The sequence below is a fragment of the Terrapene carolina genome, unplaced genomic scaffold, assembly GCF_002925995.2.
Source record: "Terrapene carolina triunguis isolate 2854851 unplaced genomic scaffold, T_m_triunguis-2.0 Scaffold192, whole genome shotgun sequence".
NCBI lineage: Eukaryota > Metazoa > Chordata > Testudines > Emydidae > Terrapene > Terrapene triunguis.
The window spans coordinates 2,529,236-2,541,457 of NW_020664543.1; the positions used below are offsets into that span (position 1 = coordinate 2,529,236).

General features: G+C 67.2%; 1 protein-coding gene across 1 annotated transcript in view; it reads right to left on the minus strand.

Moving 5' to 3' along the window:
• Window positions 1-8,833, minus strand: part of AATK (apoptosis associated tyrosine kinase) — an 18,987-nt gene extending 10,154 nt beyond the window's left edge. Inside the window, exons 1-6 of the mRNA XM_026654626.2 lie at window positions 8,733-8,833; window positions 6,808-6,949; window positions 4,708-4,787; window positions 3,866-3,984; window positions 2,788-2,875; window positions 1,677-1,810 (exon numbers count right to left, since the gene is read on the minus strand). Of these exons, the coding sequence (XP_026510411.1) occupies window positions 1,677-1,810; window positions 2,788-2,875; window positions 3,866-3,984; window positions 4,708-4,787; window positions 6,808-6,949; window positions 8,733-8,777 (608 nt within the window). The 5' untranslated portion in view covers window positions 8,778-8,833. The remainder of the gene's footprint in view (window positions 1-1,676; window positions 1,811-2,787; window positions 2,876-3,865; window positions 3,985-4,707; window positions 4,788-6,807; window positions 6,950-8,732) is intronic.
• Window positions 8,834-12,222: the final 3,389 nt, after the last annotated feature.

The following is a 12,222-nucleotide window of genomic DNA, read 5'->3' on the forward strand; positions in this document are numbered from 1 at the left end:
TGTGTGTAGGGGGATGGGGGTGAGAGTGTGTGTGTGTGTGTCTGTGTGTAGAGGGGGTGAGGGGGGCGTGTATAGGTGGAGGGGGAGCAAGGGTGTATGTATATGTGTGCGGGGGTGGGTGGGAGTGAGAGTGTGTGTGTAGGGGGGGGGGGGGGGGGGGGGGGGGGGGGTGACCCAGGCAGGACCCCGTGGGGAGTTGGCGCACACCAGGCATGGATCAGAGGCTGCAGGTGTCTGGTTCGAGCCCAGCTCAGCGGGGATTAAAGGCGTCCCCACTAACGGCGCTGGTGGCTCTGGTTCGAGCCCAACTCAGCCCAGCTCGGCCGGGATTAAAGTCGTCCCCACTAACGGCTACAGTGGCCCGTGCGAGATGAGTTTGGGGGGTCCCAGCTCACGTGTCACACTCGCTGCAGCGCTTTGCGCCGACTGGCGGCTGAGTAGAGAGGCCAGGAGTGCGTGGGCCAGGGGGTCTGAACTGCCCCAGGGACCCCCGAGGGACCCCCGCTCCCGCGGGGGCAGGGGACGTGTCCGGGCAGCTGGCCCTGCTGCTGCCCTGGAGAGACCCACCAGGCTCCATTCACCAGCATGAAAGAGAGACGGGGAGGCACTGGGCACCCAGGAACTGCCTCTGCCAGAGCCTCTGGAGAGCAGCGCCGAGGGCACCGGTTACCCGCCGGGCTGTGGGCAGCGCTGGGAGGCAGAGGCAGCGAGGCAGGGCCCCGCCCGAGGCTCTGTGCAGCGCCCGCTGGCGCAGGGCCCAGGCTGTGGCAGGCGAGAAGGATCCGACGGCCCCAGAAGCCAGCGCTCGCCCTCTTCAACAAAATCACTGATGCTGGAGTCTCCGTGTGCAACTCACTCAGCACCAGGATATTGTTGGGGAGGAGAAGCCAGAGGGCGGCGGGTGGACCAGGGTTGAGGAGAGGAACCCCGGAGTCCTGGGCGAGCGGCAGTGCCATGCTGTGCTGCTACGCTGGGGTGAGACCCTCTCGGCCCCCAGCCAACGGGTGGGCGTGGAAAACCACCGGCTAAAGGAGCCATAGGGCAAGCCACATGCGACCCCATCCGCCCACAAGCCAGGCTGGGGACCAGACATGCCCCCAACCCCACGTCCCCCCCCATTAGGCTGGACCCCCCCGCACACTGCCCCCTGACATGCCAGGCAGGGGACTGGACACCCCACCCCCCCACACCAGGCCAGACCCACTGACAGCCTCTCTTCCTGCTTGGCCCATGTCCTCTAACTGCACGTGCTGGGGCGGGGGGTCGCCAGCTCCCAGGCCTCAGCATGGGAAGCACCTTTACTGCAGTCTCTGCTCCTAGCCTGGGCCCAGGGGTGTCACGGGCCCAGCAAACCCGGGGACAGCACCTGAGGGGGCCCCGAGCCTTGGTGATGGGGAGGCGGTCGGATGAGGCTGCATAGGGTACTGGGGAAGTTACAAAGCCTTTCCAGCCCCTGCTCCCCCAGCCCCAGTCCCCACTCCTGCCCCCCCCCAGCCCTGGTCCCCCTCCCCACCCAGTGTCTAGCTCTCCTCCCACCCCAGGGTGCATATCCTGCAGGGAGCTCACGGTTTCTGGAGCCATGGGTGCTGGGTGGCAGGGGCGGGCGATGCTCAGGGCCCAGCAGGCAGGGCAGGGGAGTGTCTGTGGTGCCCCCTCCCCCCCCGGCCCAGCCTTACCTGTGCACGTAGTGGTTCCTGTGCAGGTGGAGGATGCCGCATGCCACTTCGCAGGCCATTCTCTGCAGGGTGAGGGGGTCGGGGGCCATGGAGTCGGCCACCTGGCAGCTCCGCAGGTAGCCCTTCAGGTCGCCCTGTCACGGGAGCAGCAGCCGTCACCGGCCCTGAGCCACGACCCCGCCGGCCGGTGTCAAGGTCTCTGAGCCCCTCCCCACTCAGTGGCCCCGCGCCGCCCTTCCCCAGGGAGACCCCGAGGGCCCCACGCACCGTCACAAAGGGGGGAGCAGCCGGGAGCAGAGCTGAGTGCATCAGGGGAGCGAGGGGGCGTCAGGGCAGGGAAAGAGATGGAGCAGAGCAGAGGGCCTGGCCCAAAACCGGTTTGGGGAGGGGGGGTGTATATACCTCCCCAGTCCCCTGCCCACGAGCCACAGGCAATGCCTGGGCCATCTCCAAACACCCGCCTGGGGAGTGGGACGTGGCACAGGGGGCACATGCCCACCAACACCCCCCATGGGTTCTCTCCCCACATGGGGCTCAGGGGTCTGGAAAACCCGGCAAGGCTGGGACTGCCCCATGCCGGCAGGCAGGCAAACCCACTGCGATCCCGGCTCCCCGGCGTGAACCGCATCGCCCCAGCCGCACGGGGAGCCTGCCAGCGCCGGACACTACAGACCCCCATTCACAGCCTGCAGGGATCTGCCGTGGCTGTGAGCCGGCGCGAAGGGCTCTGCGGAGGTGGGCCCCAGAACGAGCCGCACTCGCTGAGACCCCAGCCGTGTTCTCTCGCTCCCTGGAGACTCACTAACCCTGCTACCAAACGAGGGGCAGGCGTCCCCACCCCTGGCATCTCCCTCGCTTGAACCTGTGGCTCAGCACAGGAAATGAGCCAGCCCCAAAGCTGTGGGGAGCGGAGATTCACCAACGCTGGGGGGCAAGCGGGACCCAGCGCGCTAACGCGGGGCCTGAAATAACCGGCTCTGGACACGGCGTTTGCCGTTCAGCCCCTGCGGCAGCAGCTGGGCCTGGGTGAACCCGCAGGGCACCAGCCCCAGCATGGGGAAGTGGAGGAGAGGGCCAAAGGGGGCGAAGGGTTTTAAAGCAGGCGACGTACCAGCGGGCAGAACTCCATGACCAGCAGGTAGGGCGTCACCTCGGCGCACTGGGCCAGGCACTGCAGCAGGTTCGTGTGCTGGAGAGCCCTGCGCAGGGAGGGGAGAGAGCAATGGAGATTTCAAACCGGGGAAGCAGGGTTGGGACAACTTACCCGTCATCTCTGGCCTGGGGCAGCCAGGGGGCTGCGGGTCGGGCTGGAGGGGCACCGGCAGAGCTGTGTGCGGGGAGCCCAGGGCTGGGCTAGCAGAAAGAAACCTTTTCAGAGAGCTTTCCCCTTGTCACCCAGACCGCACAATGCGTCTCTGGGGGCAGCAAGGAGCTCTCTGTGACCCATCCCCACGCCAGGCCTGGCAGGGCAGAGAACAAATGGGTACCGGGAAGTGCCAGCCGCCCCAACAGGACCCACAACAATAGGGTGTTTGTTCATCTTGCAGTGTAAAGTTGACTCTACTCCAATCCCAGCCCCCCCAGATCTGTCGATGCGCCTCAATCCCAACCCGCAGCCCCCCCAGCTACTGCAGGCCAGCTCCCCCATGCCCCCCAGATCTGTGAATGCTCCTGAATCCCAACCCCCCGCCCCCCAGCTCCCCCCTGTCCCCCCAGACACACTTCTCTGTCAGTGCCCCTCCATCCCAACCCGCAGCCCCCTGGATTAGTCCAGGACTCCCGCCCAGCTCAGCCGCCCCTCAGTCCTGCCTGGCCCCCCTGAGTTTCCTGCCAGACACAGACGGGCTGATTCATGCGATGGTTTGGGAAGGGACCAGTTTGCTCTGATCTAGGCCCAGACCCAACGTGCTGCCCGTGACCGGAGCCTGGAGGACAGGCCCGGCTGGCAGTGACCATGAGATGGCGGCTCAGGGATGGCCAGTGTGGGAAAGGGCCTCTCCGTGCCACGCTGCCGGCTCAGCTGCAGAGGGGAGGCACCCCTGGGAGCAGAGCGCCAGAGGCTTTGGCTCCACACTGGCAGGGAGGGACCCAGCACTGGGGCCATCCCCAGAGTCCTTCCCTGGGGCAAGGGAGTCCTTTCCTTGCATGGCAGAGACACCGGGGCCAGAGCGGGCGCTGTGTTGGCCTACCTGTACGGCTGGGCTTCCTCCAGGAACTGCATCTGGTCCTGGACGCTGGCGCTCACCTTCAGCTCCTTCACCACCACCTGGGTGCTGCTGAGCCCCGAGTTCACCTCCCCCAGGAACACCTAGGGACGGCAGCGCACGTCAGCCCTGCGCCCTTGTCCTGCGCCCCGCGGCACGTCCCCTACCTGCCCTCACGTCCCCACCCTGCGCCCACATCCCCATCCTGTGCCACGGCACCACGTCCTGCAGCACGTCCCCTCCCCACCCCCACGTCCCCTCTCTGCACCCACATTCCCACCCTGCCCCTGTTGCTCAACCCACTTCCCCCTGTATGGGGCATACATGTCCCCTCCCCTTCACCCCCTTCCTACCCCATCCCTGCCCCACACCCCTCCCTGTTCCTGCATCCCCACATCCTCCCCCCAGCACACCCCTTCCCCAGAGATGGGCGCCTCTCTCCCTGCAGGGGCACATTCCCCTCCCGAGACCGGCACCCACCTCCCCAGGCTCCAAGGCTTCCTGCCCCACCCCTGCCCAACGGCCCCAGCCAGGACGGCCCCGGGGCAGCGCATGGGACAGTCTGGCCAAGGACGCCAGAGCCACAGAGGGTCCCAAACGCTCACGCGCAGCAGTTTGGGGGGCGAGAGGCTGAGCCGACCCAGCTGGGGAGCCAAGAGTTGGAGCAGCCGGTGCTCAGACACTCAGCCCCACACGGGCTCTAGGGCCCCCCCCCCCCCACGCAGCTCCACGACCCCACTGCCAGGGCAAATCCCGGCCTGAGCTGGCGTCCCTCGGGGAGCCCTTCCCGGGCACAGCCCGCCCCCCCAAGAGAGGGACGTGCTCACCTTCCCAAACCAGCCGTGGCCGATCTCCTGCAGGTAGAGGAGGCTGTGCCTCCCCAGAGCCGCGGACTTGAGCAGCTGCACTGTAAGAGAGCACATCCAGATAGCTGGGCATCAGCGCTCCCGGCGGCCTGCCCCTCCCAGCCGCGCCCAGCTCCGCCCGCCCGCCGGGTTACCCGCGTCTCCCAGCCGCGCCCAGCTCCGCCCGCCCGCCGAGTTACCCGCGTCTCCCAGCCATGCCCAGCTCCGCCCGCCCGTCCACCAGGTTACCCGCGTCTCCCATCCGCGCCCGGCTCCGCCCGCCCGCCAGGCCACCCGCGTCTCCCAGCCGCGCCCAGCTCCGCCCACCCGCCAGGTTACCCGCGTCTCCCAGCCGCGCCCGGCTCCGCCCGCCCGCCAGGTTACCCGCGTCTCCCAGCCGCGCCCAGCTCGCCCCCTGCTGCCGTTCGGCGCCAGGCCCCGCGCAACCTCATGGTGCTCATCCATCGGCCCTGCGGTGCTGTCTCCTGGGCTCCGGCTGGCAGAGCTGTGGGCTCAGGCACAGCCTGGCAGCATTGTCCCTGTGAGGCTCCAGCCCCTCACACCCTGCGATACGGCGCTGGGCGGAGCTGCACACCAGGGGAGTCGGTTAGTGCCCCCGGGCGGGCAGCAGGTGCCAGTTGTGGCCCCTTCATGTCCAGGAGCCGCTCCCCGCTGGCGTTCCCCACCACAGGCTGGGAGCCGTCTGCCCCAGTGGAACAGCCCTTTCCTGCTGAGCTCTCCCCAAGGCGGCAGCGGGGGGGGGGCTGCCCCTCCTCCTCCAGTCCAGCTGGGAGGTCCAGGAACCCGCAGCCAGACCGGAGGGGGGTGAAGTCAGAGCGAGCAGGCGCCCTGCATCCCAGCCCAACCACCCAGACAGCAGCTCCGGGGCATCGGGGATGTAGCCCCCACGCTCCTCCCGCCCAGCGCTCGCTCCCTCCCTCCCCGGCGGAATCCCAGCATTCCGGACCCACGGGGGGCAGCAATGGGCCCATTGTTGGGCAGCATCGCGCCGCCCTGCACCGCTCCGGCCACGCCAGACACTGGGGCCATTGTCCAAGCCCCAGTGAGATCAGCTGGGGCAGCACCCGGCACAGCAGTGGAGAGGGGCAGGGGGTGAGGGCAGCTGATCTGTGGCAGCGTTTGTTGGCTCCTCGCCCCGCCCGGCGAGCTCAGAATTCCTCTCCCACTCACAGGCCTGTTTACCACGGCCGGGGGGGGCAGCGCCAGGGAAGGAATCTGGGGCCGTGGGATGAGCTCAGAGAGCGCCTGTGTCTCCAGGGGCCTGTGCCAGAACAGGAGCCCAGTGTGACCTGCCTGCCCAGGGTCCGAGCTCCCCCTCCAGCCAGGGCAGGGCTGTGGCAGAGGCCTTCCCTTCCCCAGCCTGCCCGGCCCGGAGCGCTATTCCCAGCCCCCTCAGCACCAGGGCTGGTCAACCTGGGCTGCTCCCCTGCACTGGTGCTGGAGAAAAGGCCTGAGGGATGCTGGTCAGAGGGGGCTGCAGGCCAGGAGACAGAGCCCCCAGGGCCAGCTGCCCCTCCTGCCCCTCTTTCTAATGGGCCAAGACCAGCTCCTCCCGGGACATGTGTCTGGGCTCCTGTGATCCCTGCACCACCGCAGGGAGCGCTTTCCCCCCAAAGCAACCCTTTATCCCAGGTGTGTCCACCAGGTGGTGCCACTGAGCTACGGGCCAGGACGCGGGATTCCCCGCCCCAGGCAGGGGCCAAGAGCGCCCTCTGCAGGTGCCAGGCAACGCTCTGCGTGCCAGCGGCTCGGGGCAGAACAGCCCCCAGCCAGCTCTGCTCCCCTGGCCGGGGGCTGCAGGCAGTCGTTGGCAGCATCCTCGGAGCCAGCCATGGGCAGGGGCTGCTGGCCGTGGTCACAGAGTCTCCGCCTCCCTCCCCCAGAGCGCCGCGTACATGGCAGCAGTGACCATGACGGGCGCTGGCCCCGCTCCTTGATCAGGACAGGGAGCGCTGTCCTGGCAGGGGGACGCCACGAAGGCTCCCAGGGAGCAGCACGATTCGAAGCTGCAATCCACTCGGGAACTGCAGCCGCCCGGCCCCGCTCCGCCGCGCAGCTTACCTGAGCGCCCTGGCTGCTTGGCCATGGGGAGCGACACCTCGGTGAGGGGCAGGATATAAACCTCGGGGCCATTCTGCGTGGCCGGGGAGCCCTGCACTGAGAACTCGGTCACGTAATCCTCTCCCTCGGCATTCTCAAACTCCTGGCCCGGGCACAAAGCAGAGGGCAGGGGGTCGGCAGGGGCAGACGTGGGCACAGCACACGCACACAGAGCTGAGCGCGCCCGTGCACCCCCCCACACACACAGCTTCTCTGCCCCCCCTCAGCACGCCACGGCGCTGCAAGAGACGTGAGGAGCCTGGCACGCCCTGCCTCACACGCTTCTCTCCCTTTCCTCACGTCCCACGCCCGACGGGTCTGTCAGGCTGTGGGCTCCACCTGGGCCCCTCGTGTGTTTGTACAGCGCCTGGCGCGCCTTGGGGGCTGGCCAGCCACCCGGTTTCTATTACGCCCACACCGAGCGGCGGCTCCGCCAAGCCCACTCACCTGCTCCCCACGCAGCCGCGTGTCTGATGCAGAGCCCCGGCCCTGAGCCCTTAGAGCTGCAAGCCCCCTGTCAGCAAGCACCCCTACCCAGCGAGTGGAGCGCACCCCCCCCCCGTCAGGGCTACTGCCCAGTCCCCCAGGGTGCGATCTCAGCCGCCTCCCCCCATGTTCTCTGGGGCCGGCTGCCGAGCGCTGGGCTGGGCAGGAGAGCCGCTCTCCGCCCCGTGCCCTCACCAGCGCCCTCCCACTCCCCAGCGCTGCCTTCGGGGCAGGGAGCGGGCAGCCCCATCCCCGGAGAACGGAGAGGCCGGGGAGACCCCCGGGGAAGGGGAGTAGCCAGATCGCCCATCACCCCAGCGGGCGTGTGTGACCCTGACCCAGGCATGCACAAGCTGCTGCAGCGTGAGCTTAAGGGCCAGGCAGCCCCACATGGGGCCGGGAGAGACTCCAGCCCCCCCAAGGCTCCGCCCGTGTCACCAAAGGTCTCAGCCCGCCCCACGTCTCTCTCATCCCTCCTCAGAGGCCTGTCCCAGCCCCATGGCCCTGCTCTCTCTGTGCGGCCCACGGGCGCCCTCCCTTTACCTGGCTGTGTGCCCCAGACAGCCCTTCGGGCCTGACGGCTGCCTCCGTGATCAGACAGGACACGGCGAGCATCTCCCCTGCCCCGCCCCGCCCCAGCTGCCACCAGCCTCACGGTGCCTGGGGGCCCGCTGCTGCGCCACGCTTGGGGCTCCTCCCTGGCGGGACTTGTTGGGCCATGGGGCAGCGTCCGGGCTGGATGCAAACCCTCTCCCTTCTCCTATATAGGCAGCGTGGGGGGCTGAGCTGCCTCATTGTTCCTCCCCAGGCTCCGCGGGATGGTCAAGCCCCCCCCTCCCCGCCCGGGCGCCGCGAGCCTCCACAAAAATCCCAGCAAACAGAGAAAACTGTTCCTCGGGCACATTCTGTGCGGGGAGGTCACGGCCCCTCCCACCCAGCAGGGCACCAGGGGCATTTCCAGGGCAGAGGCCTGGCCAGAGAGCGACGCGACCGGAGCCAGGCACAGCCAGTGTGTGGTGCTGAGCTGCCCAGGCCTGGCCCAGCTCCCTGTTAGTGTGGGCCAAGGAGAAGGGCCCCAAGTCTCCACGGGCCCAGGCACAGACGCCATGACCAGGGGTTAACGAGGCACCAGACCCACCAGCACCCTCGCTGGCTGGTCCCCTCTCCCCTCCAGCCAGGCTGGGACCCCCTCCCCACATTTCCTCCCCCAGCCAGGCTAGGACCCCCTCCCCTCGTTTCCCCCCCCCCCAGTCAGGTTGGGACCCTCTTCCCACATACCCTCCCCCAGCCAGGCTGGGACCCCCCCCTCTCCTTCCCTCCCCAGCCAGGCTGGGACCCTCATCCCACATTCCCCCCGCCCCAGCCAGGCTGGGACCGGACCCCCTCTTTGGAGCATTTACCTTGAAGCCAATGTCTCCCTTCTTGCAGCACAGACAGGCCAACATGAGGAAGATGAAGGTAAAGAGACCAGAGAAGGAAAGCGCCACAACGGCGAGTGACGAGGACCAAGAGAGCTCGCTAAGGGGGGTGCCGTCTGCGGGGAGACAAACGTGGGGGCGGAGAGATTAGGGGGGCAGGCGACAAATGCAGAGCGTCTCCCTTGCGGGGCCGGGGGCCAGACAGTGAGAGGGAACAAACCCAGGGAGCTGCGCCAGGGAGCCCGGCCATGGCAGAGCTGGGAGCCCCGCGGCGCTGACCCCAGTGTAGACAGAGCAGGGGTTGAGCCGCCTCTGACGGGAAGGGCCCATGGATACACTGTGTGAGGAGGCAAAAAATAGTCCCAGCCCAGGCCTCCCGACCCAGACGCTGTGCCCTTGGCTGTACACAACACCCCCTTGGCTTCCCAGCTGGCCCCGGAGGGCAGCCCCAGCCCAGCCAGTGGCCCACGGTGGCCGTGAACAGCAGCTGAAGGCCAGGGCTCGACGCTGAGCAGAGTACCCCAAATGCAGCCCAGGAGGGAGCAGGGAAGTGGGGAGATGCTGCATTGCTCCCATCGCCCACAGGGGGGCACTGCCGCACCGCAGACAGGCGGCTGCCGGCCAATTGCTCTAGGACCCATCCCCTGGCCAAGGGGGCGCCGGCCTGGGGCCCTGTCGCCTGCTAAACACAGAGGCGCCCATTTGGAAAAGACCGAGAGAGAACAACTGGACCGGTCACAATTGGTTTCGCTGCCAAGAAAGCAAAAAGAACAGCCGAACCCCGGCCACCAGGCGCTGGGATCGGGGGCAGGAGACACTTTACAATGCGAAAGAGCCGATCTGCCCTTTGGGCCAGTTTACACAACCCTTGAGGAAGCAGTTAACCGGCTTCGTAAATCCTTGGTCTGTGTACGCACACCCGCGTGCCTGCCCACGTGCATCTGTGTGCATGTGCGTGCCCGAGGCTGGCTGGGTGCACGTGTTTCCTGCCTGCACACACAGACCGGCTCAGCCTCTAATCCTGGGCCTAGCACTCACTGGATCCCTCGGCTCCGCACTGTTGCCATGACAATAATTCACAGATTCATAGCAGGGACCTGCCCTGAAATAATCCCACAGCAGTGTTGTTAGGGGAACATCCCCGAAGGGTCCGTGATGGCGACTCCTCCACGCTCCTTGGTAAGCCGGTATTCCAACGCTGCGCCCAGGCAGGGCGCCCCACCGGCCTGTCCCAGGGGATTTCTAGCCGCTGTCCCTTCCGCTGGGATCCTGCTTTAGCCCTGCCAAGTAATTCCAGCAAGGGCCGTTTCCCCAGAGGCCGAGGCAAGGAGCAGAAGCAGCCCCTGCTGCTCCCCAGCTCCCTGCCCCACTAGCAGTGGTTTCTGCAGCCCACGCGGGCACCCAGATTGCTTCCGGGCACCATTCGCTTGCTGAGTCTCTGGGTCCTGCATGCCTCCACCCCCACATTTCTACTTGCAGAGTCAACTTCATCCAGCAGCCCCTGGGTTCTGCAGGGTCCATGCAGGATGCTCTCAGCGAAGGAGCCAAGGATGGCTCCCTTTGCACACACATTGGGAGGCTGTGGAGCAGAGGGGCGGGGTGCAGGGGGAGCTGCGAGTCTGGGGGGCTGCAGGGCAGGGTTGGACCCGGCTCCTGTTTGTGGGGAGGTCCCTTTCCAGGGCGCTGGCGCACGCTCCCCGAACACCAGATGGGGGAGGGGGATGTTAGCAGCTAAACAGAGATTAACATACATGAAGGTGCAAGGGGCGCCCGAGCACGGCCCTGATGCAGCCACCTCTGGGGTTGGCCGCAGCCGCAGTTCTGTTCCGCCAGCATCACGTCGGGGTGGAAGGAAGGAGAAGGGAACGGCCTCCAACTCAAAGCGCACGAGGGGCAGACGCCCCAGCTGCAGCAGGAATTCGGGCAGGGCATCGGACATGCTGTTCCTCCAGCTGGAAAGCCGTGCTAGGAGGCTGTGTTCCCGGCCTCGGGCCCCGGCTCAGGACGCTCAGGGTCAGGTGAGCTGCAAGAACTCCCGTCACCCAGCAAACAGGAAGGAAGCCAGTGCCCGTCTCTCGAAGGGCTCCGCAGGCCCCAGTTCATTCTCACGCCCCACCCAGAGGAGGACTGAACACCCCCCCACACTCCTGGTGCCATCCTGTCGCTTAGGGCCTGGCCCAGCCCGGCATCTCCTCCCAAATATCCCTCCGGCTGTGACGGTGCCGCAGCCCCAGGGAGACGGGGGGTGGATGAGCCCAGCGCCTCCAGGTGAGGGGGAAAAGGAGCCGGGGACCCACACTTGGCAGGAACCCAGCTCTGGCCACAAGCAGTAAAGCACCAGGAGGAGAGAGAAGTGCTGCGAGTACCGGTAAAGGGCCAACCCCGCGTCTCCCCTCTGCTGCAGGCAAGTCACCAGGGCTTCCCCCGGCCCAACCAGGAGGCTTCGGCGTCTTTCAGGAAAGCCCAGGGAGCAGCAGGGTGTGATACACCCCCCAGCCCTCCGGGGAGCCCAGAGCATCGCTGCTGCGGCCAGGGTAAGCGAGAGGCAGCGTGTTGGAGCCGCCGAGTGAGCCTGCCCCAAGCAGGGAGCCCAGCAGAGCCATCCAGCCCCCGCTGGCCCCCAGAGCAGCCAACGGCAGACACAAGGGCCCTTCATGCAGAGGGTTTATGGGGCCCCTGTGGAGAGAACATCCGCGGCTTTTGTTGCCAAGCTGTGAGCTTGCTTTGTGGGCGCTCGATGCCAGCCGCTCTGCCGCTTCCCCCAGGAACCCACCTGACAAGCTGCCGCTGAGCTATTCCTATGCTGCTCCCGAGCCGCCGGGAACAAACAGCGTCATTCTACCTGGAGGAAGCAGCAGGGAGGCACAGGGGCTGCAGCCGTGACTCAGAGCCCAGCCGGCTCAATCCACGGCGACTGCCGTAAAAACACCACCGCGAGATCGCCAGAGCCAGGCCCCTCGCCAGCCCAGGGCGCCCAGCGGCACAAGGCTGGCGCTGCAGGGAGCCAAGAGAAAGGCAACCAAAGTGATCGGGGAGCTGCAGGGACCCCGGAGGAGGAAAGGTGAAAAGAGCTCGGCCATGGGGGTAGGGGGTACGTGCAAAGCAGCGATGACTAGGCCGGGGGACAGAGAGGGATGGAATGACAGGAAATGGAGGAAAACGGCCCCCAGTGAAAGGCGCTAGAGCGTGGGACAGCCCAACAGGGTGTGCGGGGAACCCGGCTGCAGGCAGAGGGAACGGGAGAGAGAGAAGGCATCGAGCCGGCGATGGCCACGGGACGGAGTGGCTGGAACGGGCGTCTCAGAGCAGGACAGCTGCTGGGACTGGCTCCTAGCTCGGAATGGCTTCTGCACCACCGAGGACGGCGACCCCGCGAGCCAAAGCAGGGAGACGAGGGGCCCCGTTTGCTCTTTGGCTTCTGGGTCATTTTGCCTGGGGGGAGCTCCCAGGAACAAGCAGGGCCCACGGCACC